Below are 13,986 nucleotides of genomic sequence, written 5' to 3'. Positions count from 1 at the left end.
CAGTTGTATCAAATTGCTACAAAGTCAATAAAAAGGAAAGAAATCAGACAGATCACTTAGCATTGTTACTGCTCACATTACTGCAGTGATGTCAGAGTGTGGGTGGAGCTGAGCTCTGGTTCTGCTTTTTAGCTTCACTTTGAGAAAGGCTTGGGTGTGTCTGTCTTTTTGGTTTCATCTTTCAGTGTGTGTTGCAGTTGAAGTCAGCTAATGCAGCTGTATGTTGAGCTCTCTGCCATGAAGGACTATCTCTTAATCATTTGGTGAATTCTGAAACATTATAAATGTTTTCAGTAGTGACTAAAAACTCTGATGTTCTTATGTTTAAAGGTTTGTTAAGTCTTCTGGGTGTTGAAAGAACAGCATACAGATTACTTAGTGTTGTATTCTTTGGGGGGTATATTTGATTTACTGGTTGCTAAGATATTCACTGTTTGTTTTAAAAAGGTTAACTTGAGTTCATAAAGTAAACATTGTTTTGCTTTAAAAAAGAACTTTTCCATTTCTGAAATACCACACTTGTAGAGTGGGCCGTGTGCTCCCCATACCACAATCTATTAAAAGTTGTGGGTCAGGCGAACTCCATGATACACTTTGGGATTCTCTAAACCCTGACCCATAACATGTGGATCTGGAGTCACATTGGTAACGTAAAGTACATTGGTGAACCAGCAGTTTTTTTTACGACTATCAACAATGGTTTTATCGTCATCATTAGACTTTTAACTCCAGTGGCGGGATTCGAACACGGGTTCCCAAGGTCTCTCGATCACCAGTCCACTGACAATACAACTACACCATTGCCTCGCCCATATTCATCCTTGTCAACCTCATGAGAACACAGAGCCTTTTGTGATAGTTGGGCCATTTCCTCTCGCAATCCAACACTGTTAACCTCATTGACCATCTCCTCCCACATAACACAAGTCTGCCTGGAACTCTACAGAAATCAGTGACATGCATGAACAGGGCAAGTAATAGCATGACTCTTGACCCAATCAGATTGACAAATTCTCACTGAAACACAAAGGGACTAAACCAGGAAGTACAGATTGGAATATTTAATTTATTGCAAAGTCATGTAGAGAAATTAAAATAAACTGAAGCAAATAAAGATTGGATAAAGAGCAAGAGAGATAAAAAGATACTGAGTGAAAAAGTTTTTTTAAATTACATCTCCAATTAATCAAAATCTGAAGGATTGAGATTCCACACTTGTAAAATAAAATATTCCGTGCCAGAGGTGTGGCTTGGCAATAATTAAGATTTATCGTATTTTTAAAATCTGACTTCACCTTGTTTATAATAGGCAGTGTTGTGTGAATCTACTTCGATGATCATTTGCTAACGAGTATGATTGCCCACCCAAGGAACTCCGTGTTAATGCCCATGGGTTTTCTGGGTTTTGCATGGCTGATGAGCTTGATCCCAGAGCTGCATTTCGACTGCACACTTGGCTGGTATTTCTGGGAGATGGAATACGTCCTTCGACTCAAGATTTCTGGCATTCCTTTATCAGGCTCCCTTTCTAAGCTGCCAATTGCTATTGGGAGTCCTCAGAGAATTGTGTTCCTTCAATTAGGAGATTCTTCCAAGTAGGTCTTTTCTGAGCAAGGGTCTCCCAGGCATTGATGACTATGTTGCATTTCTTAAGGCAAGTCTTCAGGGTGTCTATGAAGTGCTTCCTTTGTCATCCTCTTCTTTGGAAGCCTTTCTTGAGCTGGACAAAGAAGATTTGCTTTGGCAGTCGGGACTCTGACATCCTAAGCACATGGCTGGCCCAGCGGAGTCTGTTTCAGATGATCATGGCCTTGACGCCGGTGCTCTTCGCTCCTTCAGGGACACAGATGCCTGCCTTCTCAGCTGATGCGAAGAATCGGTCTCAGACAGCGTTGATTGTACCTCTTCAGGGCCTTGAGCTGGCGTCTGAATGTAGTCCAAGTTTCTGAGCCATATAAAAGAGTTGGGAGCACAACTGCTTTGTACACGAGGACCTTGTATCAGCACGGATGTCACGGTCATCAAAGATTCTCGTCCTTAGGCATCCGAATGGTGTAGTGGTAATGTTACTGGACTAGTAATCCGGAGGCCCAGGCTAATGCTAATGGGAGCATGATTCAAATTCTATTACAGCAGCTGGTAGAATTTAATTCAATTAATAAATATGGAATTATAAAGCTGGTCTCAGTGATGGTGCTGCGAAACAATCATTATTTTCAGAAAAACCCATCTGGTCCACTAATGTCCTTTCGGGAATAAAATCCGCCTTCCTTACCTGGTCAGATCTACATGTGGCTCCACAATGTGGTTTGTCCTCTGAAATGGCCTATCAAGCCAATACGTTCAATGGAAGTTAGGGAGAAGTAACAAATGTTGGGCTTGCCAGCAACTCTTATGTCCCGTAAAATAAAGAAAAAGGTAAAATCTGTATTCAACCAGCCCATGCTTGCAAAAAATCAAAACAAAGTCTCTACTGTTAGAAGTGATTCCACGATTTTGCTGAACAATCCTGGGTGTGCTAATAGCTACACTAACAACCAATTTAAGATAACCAGTTGAGCTCATAATGTGGCTCATTTACACTTGAGGGAATCATCATACATTCATATGCAGAGACCTGTTATCTGTAGACAGGAGGATATCTTCAAACCTTGCACCTTTTTTGGAATTATCAGGGAGCCTGGGGTTCCCCCATTGTTTTCTCAACATTGAGTCAACTTGCCAACCAATCAGCGCATTTTTCTCCTGTAGTATAAATTGTTGTGATTGTTTGAAATTTAGCATTCTTGCATTTGTCCTGATGAGTGCAAGAAGAAAAGCTTCAGCAATATTCAAGTTTTGGAGAAGCAAACCACTGTATATTTTGCTATGTAAAAAGCACTGATACAGGGTTTGGTTGGTGCATAGTTTGACTCCCTCGGTGTACTCTGTGTCCCTATATAGTTGGGCAGCTCCCATTTAGTGTAACTGTCCCAATTCAGTTTGACAGTTCCTCCGTTTCTATCTGTCCCATACATATTATCCTGTCTCATGTTCGTGCTTCAAATCAGACATGGACTTAATGATTAAAAGTGGGAAAGATTTACATACAAGTGTGGGCGTGGCGGCAAGTGACGATCAGCATGAAGTTTCCCATTCTCTCACCCGGAGTGAGAATGAGAAGCCCAGGAGGAGAGCAGAGTGCACGGAAACTCAGCCACAAGTACAGCAAAGCGCTGGGGCTCCGAATCCCTGGAGAGCCCACTCAACATGAAGCAGAGCCGGAGTCGATGTCCAATCCCCCAGCCAAAGATCCAGGTGAGAAGCAGGTGTCCCAATAGTTTTCTTTTGAGGAATTGGATGACAGTCCACAGTTTGTCTTACTCCAACTGAATGAAGTTGTGGAGAAGTGTCAGACTCAATTGTAGTCAGTAATTTTGAAGCTGAACTAACTTTTTGGACTAATATTGGTTTATTTTCTTTTCCAGCAGGGCATGCTCCTGTGTGTTTTGTTCCTTGCCAGCTGTAGCCTGGCATCCGAGCTGCTTTACCGACTGAAGGAAGAGTCACCGACCGGCACTTTCATCGGGAACCTGGCCACCGACCTGAAGCAGGGAGGCTCGGCGGGGGCGGGAGTCACCTACAACCTGGCGTCGGAGGGCGGTGACGGGCGCTTCGTGGATCTGAACCGGGACACGGGCGAGCTGCGGAGCTCGGCCTGGGTGCTGGACCGGGAGAAGCGGTGCCCCGAGCCGGGGCAGGCGGAGTGCGCCCTGCTGCTGGATGTCCTGCTGCTGCCCCCGCGCCTCTTCAGGCTGCTCAAGGTGCGGGTGCTGGTGGAGGACGTGAACGACCGCCCGCCACGCTTCCCGGCCGCCAGCATCGGCGTGTCGGTGGCGGAGAACGCCGAGCCGGGCTCCCGGTACCCGCTGGAGCCCCCGGCCGAGGACCCGGAGCCCGGGCTGAACGGCCTGCTGAGCTACCGCCTGGAGGGGGGCGGGGACGCCTTCTCGCTGCTGGGCGAGCCGGGGGAGGGAGGCGGGCCTGTGCCGCTGCTGGTGCTGGAGCTGCCCTTGGACCGGGAGCGCCGGGATGTGTACGTGATGAGGTTGATCGCCGAGGACAGCGGCTCGCCCCGGCTCTCCGGCTCCGCCACCGTCACCGTGTCCGTCACCGACGTCAACGACAACTGCCCCGAGTTCCCGCAGGCCGAGCTCAGCCTCACGCTCTACTCCAACCTCTCGGTGGGCTCGGAGGTGATCCGGCTGCAGGCCCGGGACCCCGACCTCGGCTACAACGCCCGGGTTGTCTACTCGTACGGCGAGCGGGTGGCCCAGGCCTCCCGCCGGCTCTTCAGCCTGGACAGCGGCTCGGGCGCCATCCGCCTGGCCGCCGCCCTGCCGCCCGCCGCCGCCCAGCTCCACCGGCTCACCGTGCTGGCCACCGGCACCGGCTGCTCCCCGGTCACGGCCGCCCTGCAGCTCCGCGTGGAGGCCGTGCTGGCCGGCCCGCCCACCCTCAGCCTCAGCTACATCGCCCTGCAGGCCGCGGGGGTGGTGTACCTGCGGGAGAGCGAGCCCGCCGGCACCCCGCTCGCCTTGCTGCTGGTCACCGAGCAGCAGCCGCGCCAGAGGCCGCTCCGCTGTTACCTGGAGGGCGCAGCTCCTTTCCGCCTGGTCTCGTACCGCGGCGACGAGTACCTGCTGGAGACCGCCCAGCAGCTCGACTACGAGGCCCGACAGGTGCATGAAGTGACCGTGGTGGCGGAGAACGCCAACAAGTTAGCTCTCAGAACCACCATCAAAATACAGCTGCTGGACGTCAACGACAATTCCCCCCTCTTCACCAGCTCCCTGCTAAATGTCACCATTGAAGAGAACAACCCTCCAAACAGCTTCCTCCTTAAAGTGAAGGCCACGGATGCTGACAGCGGCGAAATGGGCACCGTCACTTACCTGCTGGGCCCCACTGTACCTCCCGCCTTTGCTTTAGACCAGTTCACTGGGGTTTTGACTGTGTCGACGTCCTTGGATAGGGAAGAACGGGAAACGTACAGACTTGCCATCCGAGCTATCGACGGTGGGTCTCCAGCCCGGGTGTCCACCGCCACTGTTCTTCTCACCGTCCTCGATGCAAATGACAACAGCCCGAGGTTCATCAACAAAGACTTCAGTTTCTTTGTCCCTGAGGACTACCCAAGTTTTAGCGAGATTGGTGTGATCGGGGTTATCGATCCCGATGCTGGAAAAAATGGCTGGGTGGCCTTGTCCATACTCAATGGTAGCGAGCACTTTGTCATAGACACAGGCAAGGGAAACCTCATGGCGAATGCCCCCTTGGACAGAGAATGGCAGAGCTCGTACATTCTGTGGGTTCAAGCTATGGATGGAGGCGAATCTGCTCTGTCTGCTGTTGCGAAAGTGACAGTGCTTTTGATAGACGTCAATGATAACCCACCTTTGGTCTTGTTCCCTCAGTCTAACCTCTCTTTTCTTCTGGTACTGCCATCCACGGTACCTGGCTCTTCCATTACCGAAGTGTATGCTGTTGATAGAGACACAGGAATGAATGCTGTCATTGCTTACAGTATCATTGGACACAGAGGACCCCGTCCAGAGACTTTTGTCATTAACGCAGGCACCGGCAACATCACATTGCATGAAGCTTTGGTGAAAAATGATCATGGATTGTACAGACTGCTAGTCAAAGTCAGCGATCATGGATATCCAGAACCACTTCACAGCACGGTTATAGTCAACCTTTTTGTCAATGAAACGTTAAGCAATGAGAGTTACATAGAAAACCTGCTGAGGAAAGATCCCGGCATCAGGATAGAGGAAAGTCCACCGGAGACAAGAGCTGACCCTTTTCAAACAGAACTGGATGTATTCCCATGTGAGACTGTGTTGATAGCACTATCAGCTTTATGCTTTGGGCTCTTTACTTTGATTTTTGCTTTGGTGTGCTACATTTCACTTAGAAGCAGGAAGCGCAGAAGAAAAGAATACAGTGCTGCAGAAGTTGAGATCCCATTAAAGAAAACAATAGCTTCATATTCGTTAGACAGGAAATCAATGAATGATTTTGATCTATAAGTGGTATGATACAACTGATCAATTATATGATCAAGCCATCGTTTACAAGTAATACCTGGACAGTACTTAGAAGTTATCAACATTTGCATTTCAAATGTGTTTGGCATGACAAATTTATAAGTTACATAGTTCAAATCTGATTAACAAGCAACTAATATATTGTTTACAGATCAAAACTACATCATATGGAATAAGCCTAGTGTTTTCTTTACAAAACTGAACATTTTGTTAAAAAAGCGTGAACTTGCACAGCTGGATCTGTGATTCATCTATGTGCTTCATTTTGATAAAAACAAAATGGCTGGACCTTGAACTCCGGGGATCGAAAGCAGATGATCCAAGACAATCACTCGCTGATCAAGGAATCAGAAAAAAGGTACGACTGCACTATGTTGAGAATTGCATTGCAGATTGCAATAACTCATGAATTATTACTATTTTTGTAAAAAAAAAAAAATGTACACTGCAATTGAGTTACCTTGGGTAAATCAGCCTGGGTCACAAGTTTACATTTTGGTAAATAAAAACAAAATTGATTACAAACCTATAAGAAAGGACTGTTAATAGTCAGCTGGTTGGTTGATCAAACCCATTCAATACTCGTGTACTTCTATTCTGTGAATTATGTTCTTCTGTGTTTAATTTTAGCACCTGATAGCATCTTGTAACACTCTGTCAAATAGTAGTGGGAGCCAAGAGCGACACTCTTTTCTCAAAAAGGATCTATAATTCCTCATGATTGTTGTATTTCAGTTTTTTTAAGCAAGTATTAATTCGGTGCTTTACTTTTGAAGACTATATGAACTTGTCATTTCAGGCTGCCTTCAATTCAGAAACTGTTGAGTGAAGCTACATAGATTGGACAAAGCAGCAATAGTGAACCTACAACACCAGGTGTTATGTCAAGAATCCTTTCTGACACCAGATGAGCTTTACTGAACTGAGTGAGATTCTGACTGGACAAAAAAAACCTCAAGCAACCTGAAATGATTGATTAATTGATCTTGATTCACTTTCATCCAACTGGAATATGGGAATACAATTTTAAAAGTATGGAATTATTTGACAGGATTATGAAAAACTATGCGTAAATTAATTTCTGAACATATGTTCTGCTGTAAATGAAAATTCTTTGTAAATGACTATTTATTTTTGAAATTATAAAAATAAAATTTATTAAATAAATAAAAATCCATGCCTAAGAAGTTTGTACAAAATGTACTCTTTACAAAACAGTTTGAAATCCAGCAATCTATTAGCTTCTCTTTTAGGAGCTTGTATATTTCTGTTTTAGTACAAAAATAAATTTAGTTGTTTAAAACAGTTGAAAACTAGAAGTAATCAGCTGATGGTAAGCCAAACCATTAGTCAAATATAGTTTGTTCGATAATGTGAAATGATAGACAGCATTTAGTATTACTTCCTTCTCATCTACACTAGGTTCTGTATATACATTGAGCAGCCCCTTATTTCCAATATAAATTTCAGTGATGGCTTTAACCAATATAGTTTGACCATCAGTTGAAAACGCAACGACGTAGATCGGTAAATGTATTTCCCTCAGGACAGCTATACATGTACTTTCACAGATACAAAGATGTTTTTGCAGTATTCACTACTCTCTCATGTACTGAAGCCAAGTGACAAGGTTCCGCTGGGGTTTGGCAAAGTATTGTGTACATTGGTGTATTACTGGATTTTTAACAAAACTGTTAAGTGGTCTGTTGAATATTTTATAAACTCAGTGTTTGCTCCCTAACGTTAATGGACAAATTAAAGGGATGTGGAGCTCTGCAGATGTAGGTGCACAGAGCTCTGTCCTAACATGTGCAAGTTGTACTTTGCACATTACAGCTAGTGATCATGTAATATGATAGAATCAGAGTTATATTTAGTCAGTTGTGTGGGAAACTTTATCATTCCAGAAGGAATGGCTCCCTCTGATACCAATCTTGTGAACAAAATGGGAAGATATTGTCCGACTGCAATTTCTAGCAACACTTTACTACATCGCTTTAGAGCATTTCTAATATTTTAAAGGAAAGAAAATGCTCGAAATTCTCCCAACTTATTTATGATATTGATAATGCATAGGAGGAAATCTTCTCCACATAAGCTAATAATCTATAGTATTACCTTTGAATTGTATTGAGAATAGTTGAGAATAGATTACACCAAGTTTGAGCACTCAGGATTACTATTCCAGGCTTTTCTTCCAGACAAAGGGCATTCTTGTCTATAATTACCGATCATTCAAAACTCTACAAAGTCATGGATAAAATTACTTCCGACAACCACACTCTCTAACGAAACCAAGTTCACAACACAAAGCTCCATACTTTGTCAATGTTAGTTTGAATGAAGCAAATAGTGTTTAATAGCTCACGCTACAGATTCTCACAGTTCCGAGCTTGATAATTGACCAATTTAATTCCGTTTCCAGTACTTTTATTTAAATGTGTTAGTTTTTGTTTCCCAGGATTGGTCTGCAATGGAATGCTGTAAACATCCTGTCTCACGAGTTATTGTTATATCGGCAGAACCTGTTCAAATGAACTATTTGGCATAACAGCATTCCTGGACCAGAAGACAATAACAAATTATATTTTTATAACACTTCATGAAAAGGAATGGAAACTCAGGACAATAAAAACCTTACAGTAAACAAGTAGTCTGCTGATTCGACAGATCTTTCAAACAACAGGCACAGACATGATCGGTTGAATGGCCTCCTCTTGTGTTGTTTGATTCTAGTATTAATCTACTGACAGCAGAGAGCCTTTACAAAAGCATCAACTATCTGACTCAAAGGCTGCCATTAAAGCTTGGGAGTGGGTTTGTGGTGTAAAAAAGTTGAAGATATATGGGTTGCATGTATTTTGCTGATTCACTTTTGAGGTTGATGAGTGCAGATCAAAACCACTAGTTGACTGAACAGAAGTAGATCCCAACAATAGAGCAAATGGGGAGAATTTAAAATATATATATTTTGCCTTGCAATGGTTGACATGAGAAAAAGTAAGCTGAAGAGGGAAAATATGTCCTTCAACATTATTCTCTTACAACATTATTGTATCATATAATATTAGAGAAGCATAACTCATGGCATTTTTAATGTTAGAATATTTTTTTATAAATTTAGAGTACCCAATTATTATTTTTTCCAATTAAGTGGTAATTTAGCGTGGCCAATCCACCTAGTCTGCACACCTTTGGGTTGTGGGGTAAAACCCATGCAGACATGGGGAGAATGCAAACTCCACACAGACAGTGACCCAAGGCTGGGATTCGCAGCTCCAGTGCTAACCACTGCGCCACGTGCCACCATTTGATGTTAGAATTAAACTATGGACACAATTCAGCTTGGTGTCGAGACAAGGCCTTGCGAGATTTGTGATGCTCGAAATGTCTCATGAGATTCAACGGAATCTCGAGACTTCGCAATCCGGCTCTCATTCGCTGGGCGAGATCCAGATCTGAATATTTACATTAGCATAATTGCTCATTTAAATGCCAGGATTCACTCGGTGCCGGGATTCACAAACCGTGCCTGAGAGACATCGCCAGGGCACTGTTTAGTACTGGTCCACACATGTGGAACAATTGTAACACCACCAGGTGTAACACACCCAGGCCATTGGAGACCCCATGGTGGTCGGGAACAGGGCAGGGTAGTAACCTGGCATTTCCTCTGGCACCTGGACACATTGGCACTGCCAGCCTGGCACTTCCATGGTGCTCTGGAGGAACTGCCAGGCTGGCGATGCCAGGTTGACACTACCAGGGGCTGGGCATGGAGGGCCTTGCCAGGTAGAGGAGGTTGACAGAGAGTTCCCGGGGCAGTTTTTGATTTTGTGCAGTATTGTGAAGAGCTTAACAGCAAGCCTGTGGCCTGTATTATGTCTTTCCTAATTTTGATAGGCTTCAGTGGATAGAATAATGGGGAGAGATGTAAAACATGCTGCATATCCCTATCACTCAATTGACAAAAGTCATGAAATGCCAAGATATATTCCATATATCTTTTATCGGAACACCAACCTCATTTCAGTTGAAGATTTTATGAAAATATTATTTGCTGAATGGATCAAGTAAAACTCCAAAACTATTTGTGCAGCATTCAGAAATGGGAACCTTTTACAGTGATATTTGCATATGAGTGTGAGTGCTAATAGCTGCTTATATTATGAAGTTATTGCTATAGTACAGAAAGGGAATGATGTGATACAAGTGGTATTCATGCTTCATAGATTTGATATCCTATAATTCAGGCATAGCAACTTGTACGTCTTCCTCCCCATTAATTTTGAAAATGTTTAATCATTTTAGCGAGTTTTGTGGCTGTGTTGAAATGTTAGTTACACAACAGAATTACAGCAAGCATGATTTAAACCTGCCTGAGGGCTCCAATGCAATTTATTTTAATATACATATCTGTTGAATGATAAAACGAGGAGATAAAATTTTCAGATTGCATATTGAACATAATTTACCTTACGGTTACTATGTGTCATCTCGAAATAAGAACTCCATATTCTATTTGAGGGAGAGCTACTGATTCTTTGGTAAAATTTAATTGTCCTTGAGATCAGGCAAAAATTAAATAACATTAAAACAACCAAATATAGATTTGGGCTAACCACTTTGAAAACAGCTTGCCCTGTTTTAGTCATTCTTGAAAATGTCTATAAATTATAACATTACAAAGCATATTGCTGAAAAAATAAATTTTGTTGAAGCTTTTTGTCTTGTACTCATCAGGACGATTGCAAGAATGCCGATATCAGGAAAAACAACAACTTTATATCATATGAGAAGAAAGTGCTAATTGTTTGGCAAGTGGACTCTGATTGGTAGAGTCATTGCCATGGAGAATGCACCAGTTGATGGTGACTGACAGTTAACAGGTGCATTCTCCACAGCAACAACTCTATCAATCATAGTTCACTTGCCAATCAAAAAACAGTCTTCTCATACAGTATAAATTCTGGCTTTCCCCTTAGATTGATATCCCTGCAAAGTGCCCAGATAAGTACAGGATGAAAAGCTTTAACAAAATGTATTTTTTCATCATTACCCAAGTTCTATACTACCAAACTATTATCTATATTGAACTCTTAATCTATTTAGTGTTGTTGGCTATCTGGCCACTCTCTCATTATTGTCTGTGGGGATGCTGTGTGGAAATTGGTACCATGTTTCCTACACTGCAACAGTGACAAGTACTACATTTGCTGTGAATCTCTTTGGAACATCATTATAAGGTTGGGGAAGCCATTGTATAATTGCTGGTCCTTTAATGTGATTCATTTCAACTTACATACGTTACACTAGAAATGATACATTTTGTATTTTATCCCTTGGGTTACTGAAAGAGCAAGATGTTGGTAAAAAAACTCTTTGCTAAAATTTTTTGGTTGCTGTTGCCCTGCTTGTAGGTTTCTTTTGTAAGTTTGCCACATGTTAATTGGCAGCATTTCTCCCAATCAGAATTTCTATTATGATGGGCAATCTGCAGGTGTGATGTATTGCAATGCACTGGATGCTTGTAAACACCATACTAATGCACAGGAGATGCAAGACTTTTAATGTTACAGATAAAATCGCACCTTCAGAATATTAGAAGTTAAAAGTATGTTATCTGTTGTTTTTGAATTAAGTAATGAGCATTGATGCATGTTGCTTTACGTTTTGAAGTCAGCGTAACATCCAAAAACGAAATGAATTAATATACATAGGATAATGTGGAGTAGAAAGACTCTTCAGAAAGACTCTTCTAAATATTGGAACAGTACATGTGGGATACCAGATGGCTGGCGGTGAGATGATAGTAGTAATTCAATCAGGCTGTTCTGGTGACACCACAAACAAAGCAAAATGTTGGTATTTTTTGAATGTCAGCCAATCCTTGTGATTAAATTATTACCTACAGCACACTACAAAGGGTTTGTTATTCTTAATGCTATATACTTTTTACGTTCCTCAAGAAAAAATAGGATCTGTGTTGTGAAGAATATGAAAGATTATTAAAACTGGTAATAACTGCAAATAAAATGGAAAGATTATTATTGTTTTTATTATTTATGTATTAAAAGCTGAAGGTTTTTAGTACTCCGAGGACTGTTCTTGTTGCCAAATGGAAAATATGCACTATTTAATGTATGTTTTTAGTTTGGTTTGTAACACAAACAATGAGCTATGAACAGAATTAAAATGGAACTGATCAAAAAACTGGTCTGTGCATTATAGCATGCTGTACGCCATAAGAAAATAAAGAGCTTGCATTTCTATCACATCTTCTATGATCTTAGAATTTCGCATGTCACTTTACAGCCAATGGAGGTTTCTTGAACTACAGCCACTGTTGCAATGTGGCAGCCAATTTGCATACAGTAAGCTTCCACAAATAGCAATGATGTGGAGATGCCGACATTGGACAGAGGTGGGCACAGTAAGAAGTCTTACAACACCAGGTTAAAGAGCACCAGTTTATTTTGGAATCACTAGCTTTCGGAGCGTTGCTCCAATAAGCAACACTCCGAAAGCTAGTGATTCCAAATAAACCGGTTGGACTTTAACCTGGTGTTGTAAGACTTCTTACAAATGGAAATGTGATAAAGACCAGATAATTTGTTTTACCGATGTTGGTCGAGAATTAAATGTTGGCCTAGGAACCAGGAGAACTCCCCTGTTCTTCTTTGAAGTAGTGTCATCGGACAATTTACATTAGCTTGAGAGGGTAGGCATGGCCATTTAACATCTTAGCCAAAAGTCGGCATCTCCAACAATGAAGCATTCTTTCAGTACCTCGGTGAAGTGTCAGTCTAGATTCTGTGTTCAAATTTCTGGATGGAGACCAGTGATCCTTCTGAAATTTCCTTGATTCACACAACCTATTTCAATGGGTTTATTTAGTTGCGCCAGCTGTCCACATTAAAGGGGACAGCTCATAAGTGACCTGTGGGATAGTTTCCCAATTGCTGCACGACCATGCATGTGCGCAGCTTAAAGGGGAACATTGGTTAGCATTTAAGCCAATTAACTCAGAGAAGAGAGGGCTACAATAAAATTACAAAATATGCGTTCATTATTTTTAATGTCCAACTAAAATCCTCCTTAAACTTTCTCACAATAAGGTATAATGCAAATAGCGTAAATCACAGTTTGTGATTATATCATGGCAGTGCTTTGCATATTCACACAAAACTATTTTGTTCCCTAGTTTAATTCCAATATTAACAGGTTAAGAGTTTTGTCAAAATATGTTAAAATAGCAGATAGCGAATTTCATACAACCACAATTCAGAATTTGCATGCTAATATCAACTGAGTGCAGTTTTTGTTCTGTTTTTCATTTTCATCCTAATGTATGAAAAAAGTTTCATCTCATTTCCAAAGGTCTCAGGAAGCTTTACAGAAAGAACTCATGATGTTATTAAATGTAAACACTCACAGAGCTGACCACACAGAAGGAACAGACATGTTGTACAATTCATGAACAGAGGTAACCAAAATGAAGCCAAAGGAATAAAAACGGAGAACCTTAGTGCATTATTACAGTAAATAAGCAATTTCCTTTGGATGTTATCCAAATTCCAAATTCCTAAGAGGTTGCCAAGCTAATTTTATGTGTTTCCTTTTGAGTCAGATCTTTAGGGATACTTTGAAGAATCAAAATAAAAACCTTTTGTCGGACGCCCAACTGCAATTTTTGGACTGAACTGATTGCATTGTGTGGCAGATATTGAGCTTCACTGGAGAAAAGATAAGTTTTGAATTATTTTTGTGAGGCTGGGAGAGGCAGTAATACCCCTCCAAGCTTCACAAAATGAATCAGGGCTGCTGTCAGCCGGGGATTCTTTCACCCTCACCCCCTCCTCTGGCATTGCAATTATGACATTACCCCCACCAT

The 13,986-nt window shown here is 42.1% G+C and overlaps 1 protein-coding gene across 4 annotated transcripts; it reads left to right on the top strand.

Annotated features, from left to right (window-relative positions):
* Window positions 1–3,103: 3,103 nt before the first annotated feature.
* pcdh20 (protocadherin 20) lies at window positions 3,104–7,265 on the top strand. Of its 4 annotated transcripts, none has more exons than XR_011935145.1 (3): window positions 3,104–3,297; window positions 3,468–6,450; window positions 6,892–7,265. XR_011935145.1 is itself a non-coding variant. In XM_072476321.1 (2 exons), the coding sequence occupies exons 1-2, from the start codon at window positions 3,250–3,252 to the stop codon at window positions 6,072–6,074; spliced, it is 2,652 nt and encodes an 883-aa protein (XP_072332422.1). In that variant the 5' UTR covers window positions 3,104–3,249; the 3' UTR covers window positions 6,075–7,265. The 4 variants fall into 4 exon arrangements, 2 of the variants coding, with proteins under 2 accessions (XP_072332422.1, XP_072332421.1); XR_011935144.1 differs by having other exon boundaries at window positions 6,869–7,265; XM_072476321.1 differs by having other exon boundaries at window positions 3,471–7,265.
* The last annotated feature ends 6,721 nt before the right edge of the window (window positions 7,266–13,986 follow it).

This window comes from Scyliorhinus torazame, chromosome 15 (genome assembly GCF_047496885.1).
Source record: "Scyliorhinus torazame isolate Kashiwa2021f chromosome 15, sScyTor2.1, whole genome shotgun sequence".
NCBI lineage: Eukaryota > Metazoa > Chordata > Chondrichthyes > Carcharhiniformes > Scyliorhinidae > Scyliorhinus > Scyliorhinus torazame.
This window is presented reverse-complemented; position numbering and strand designations above follow the sequence as displayed.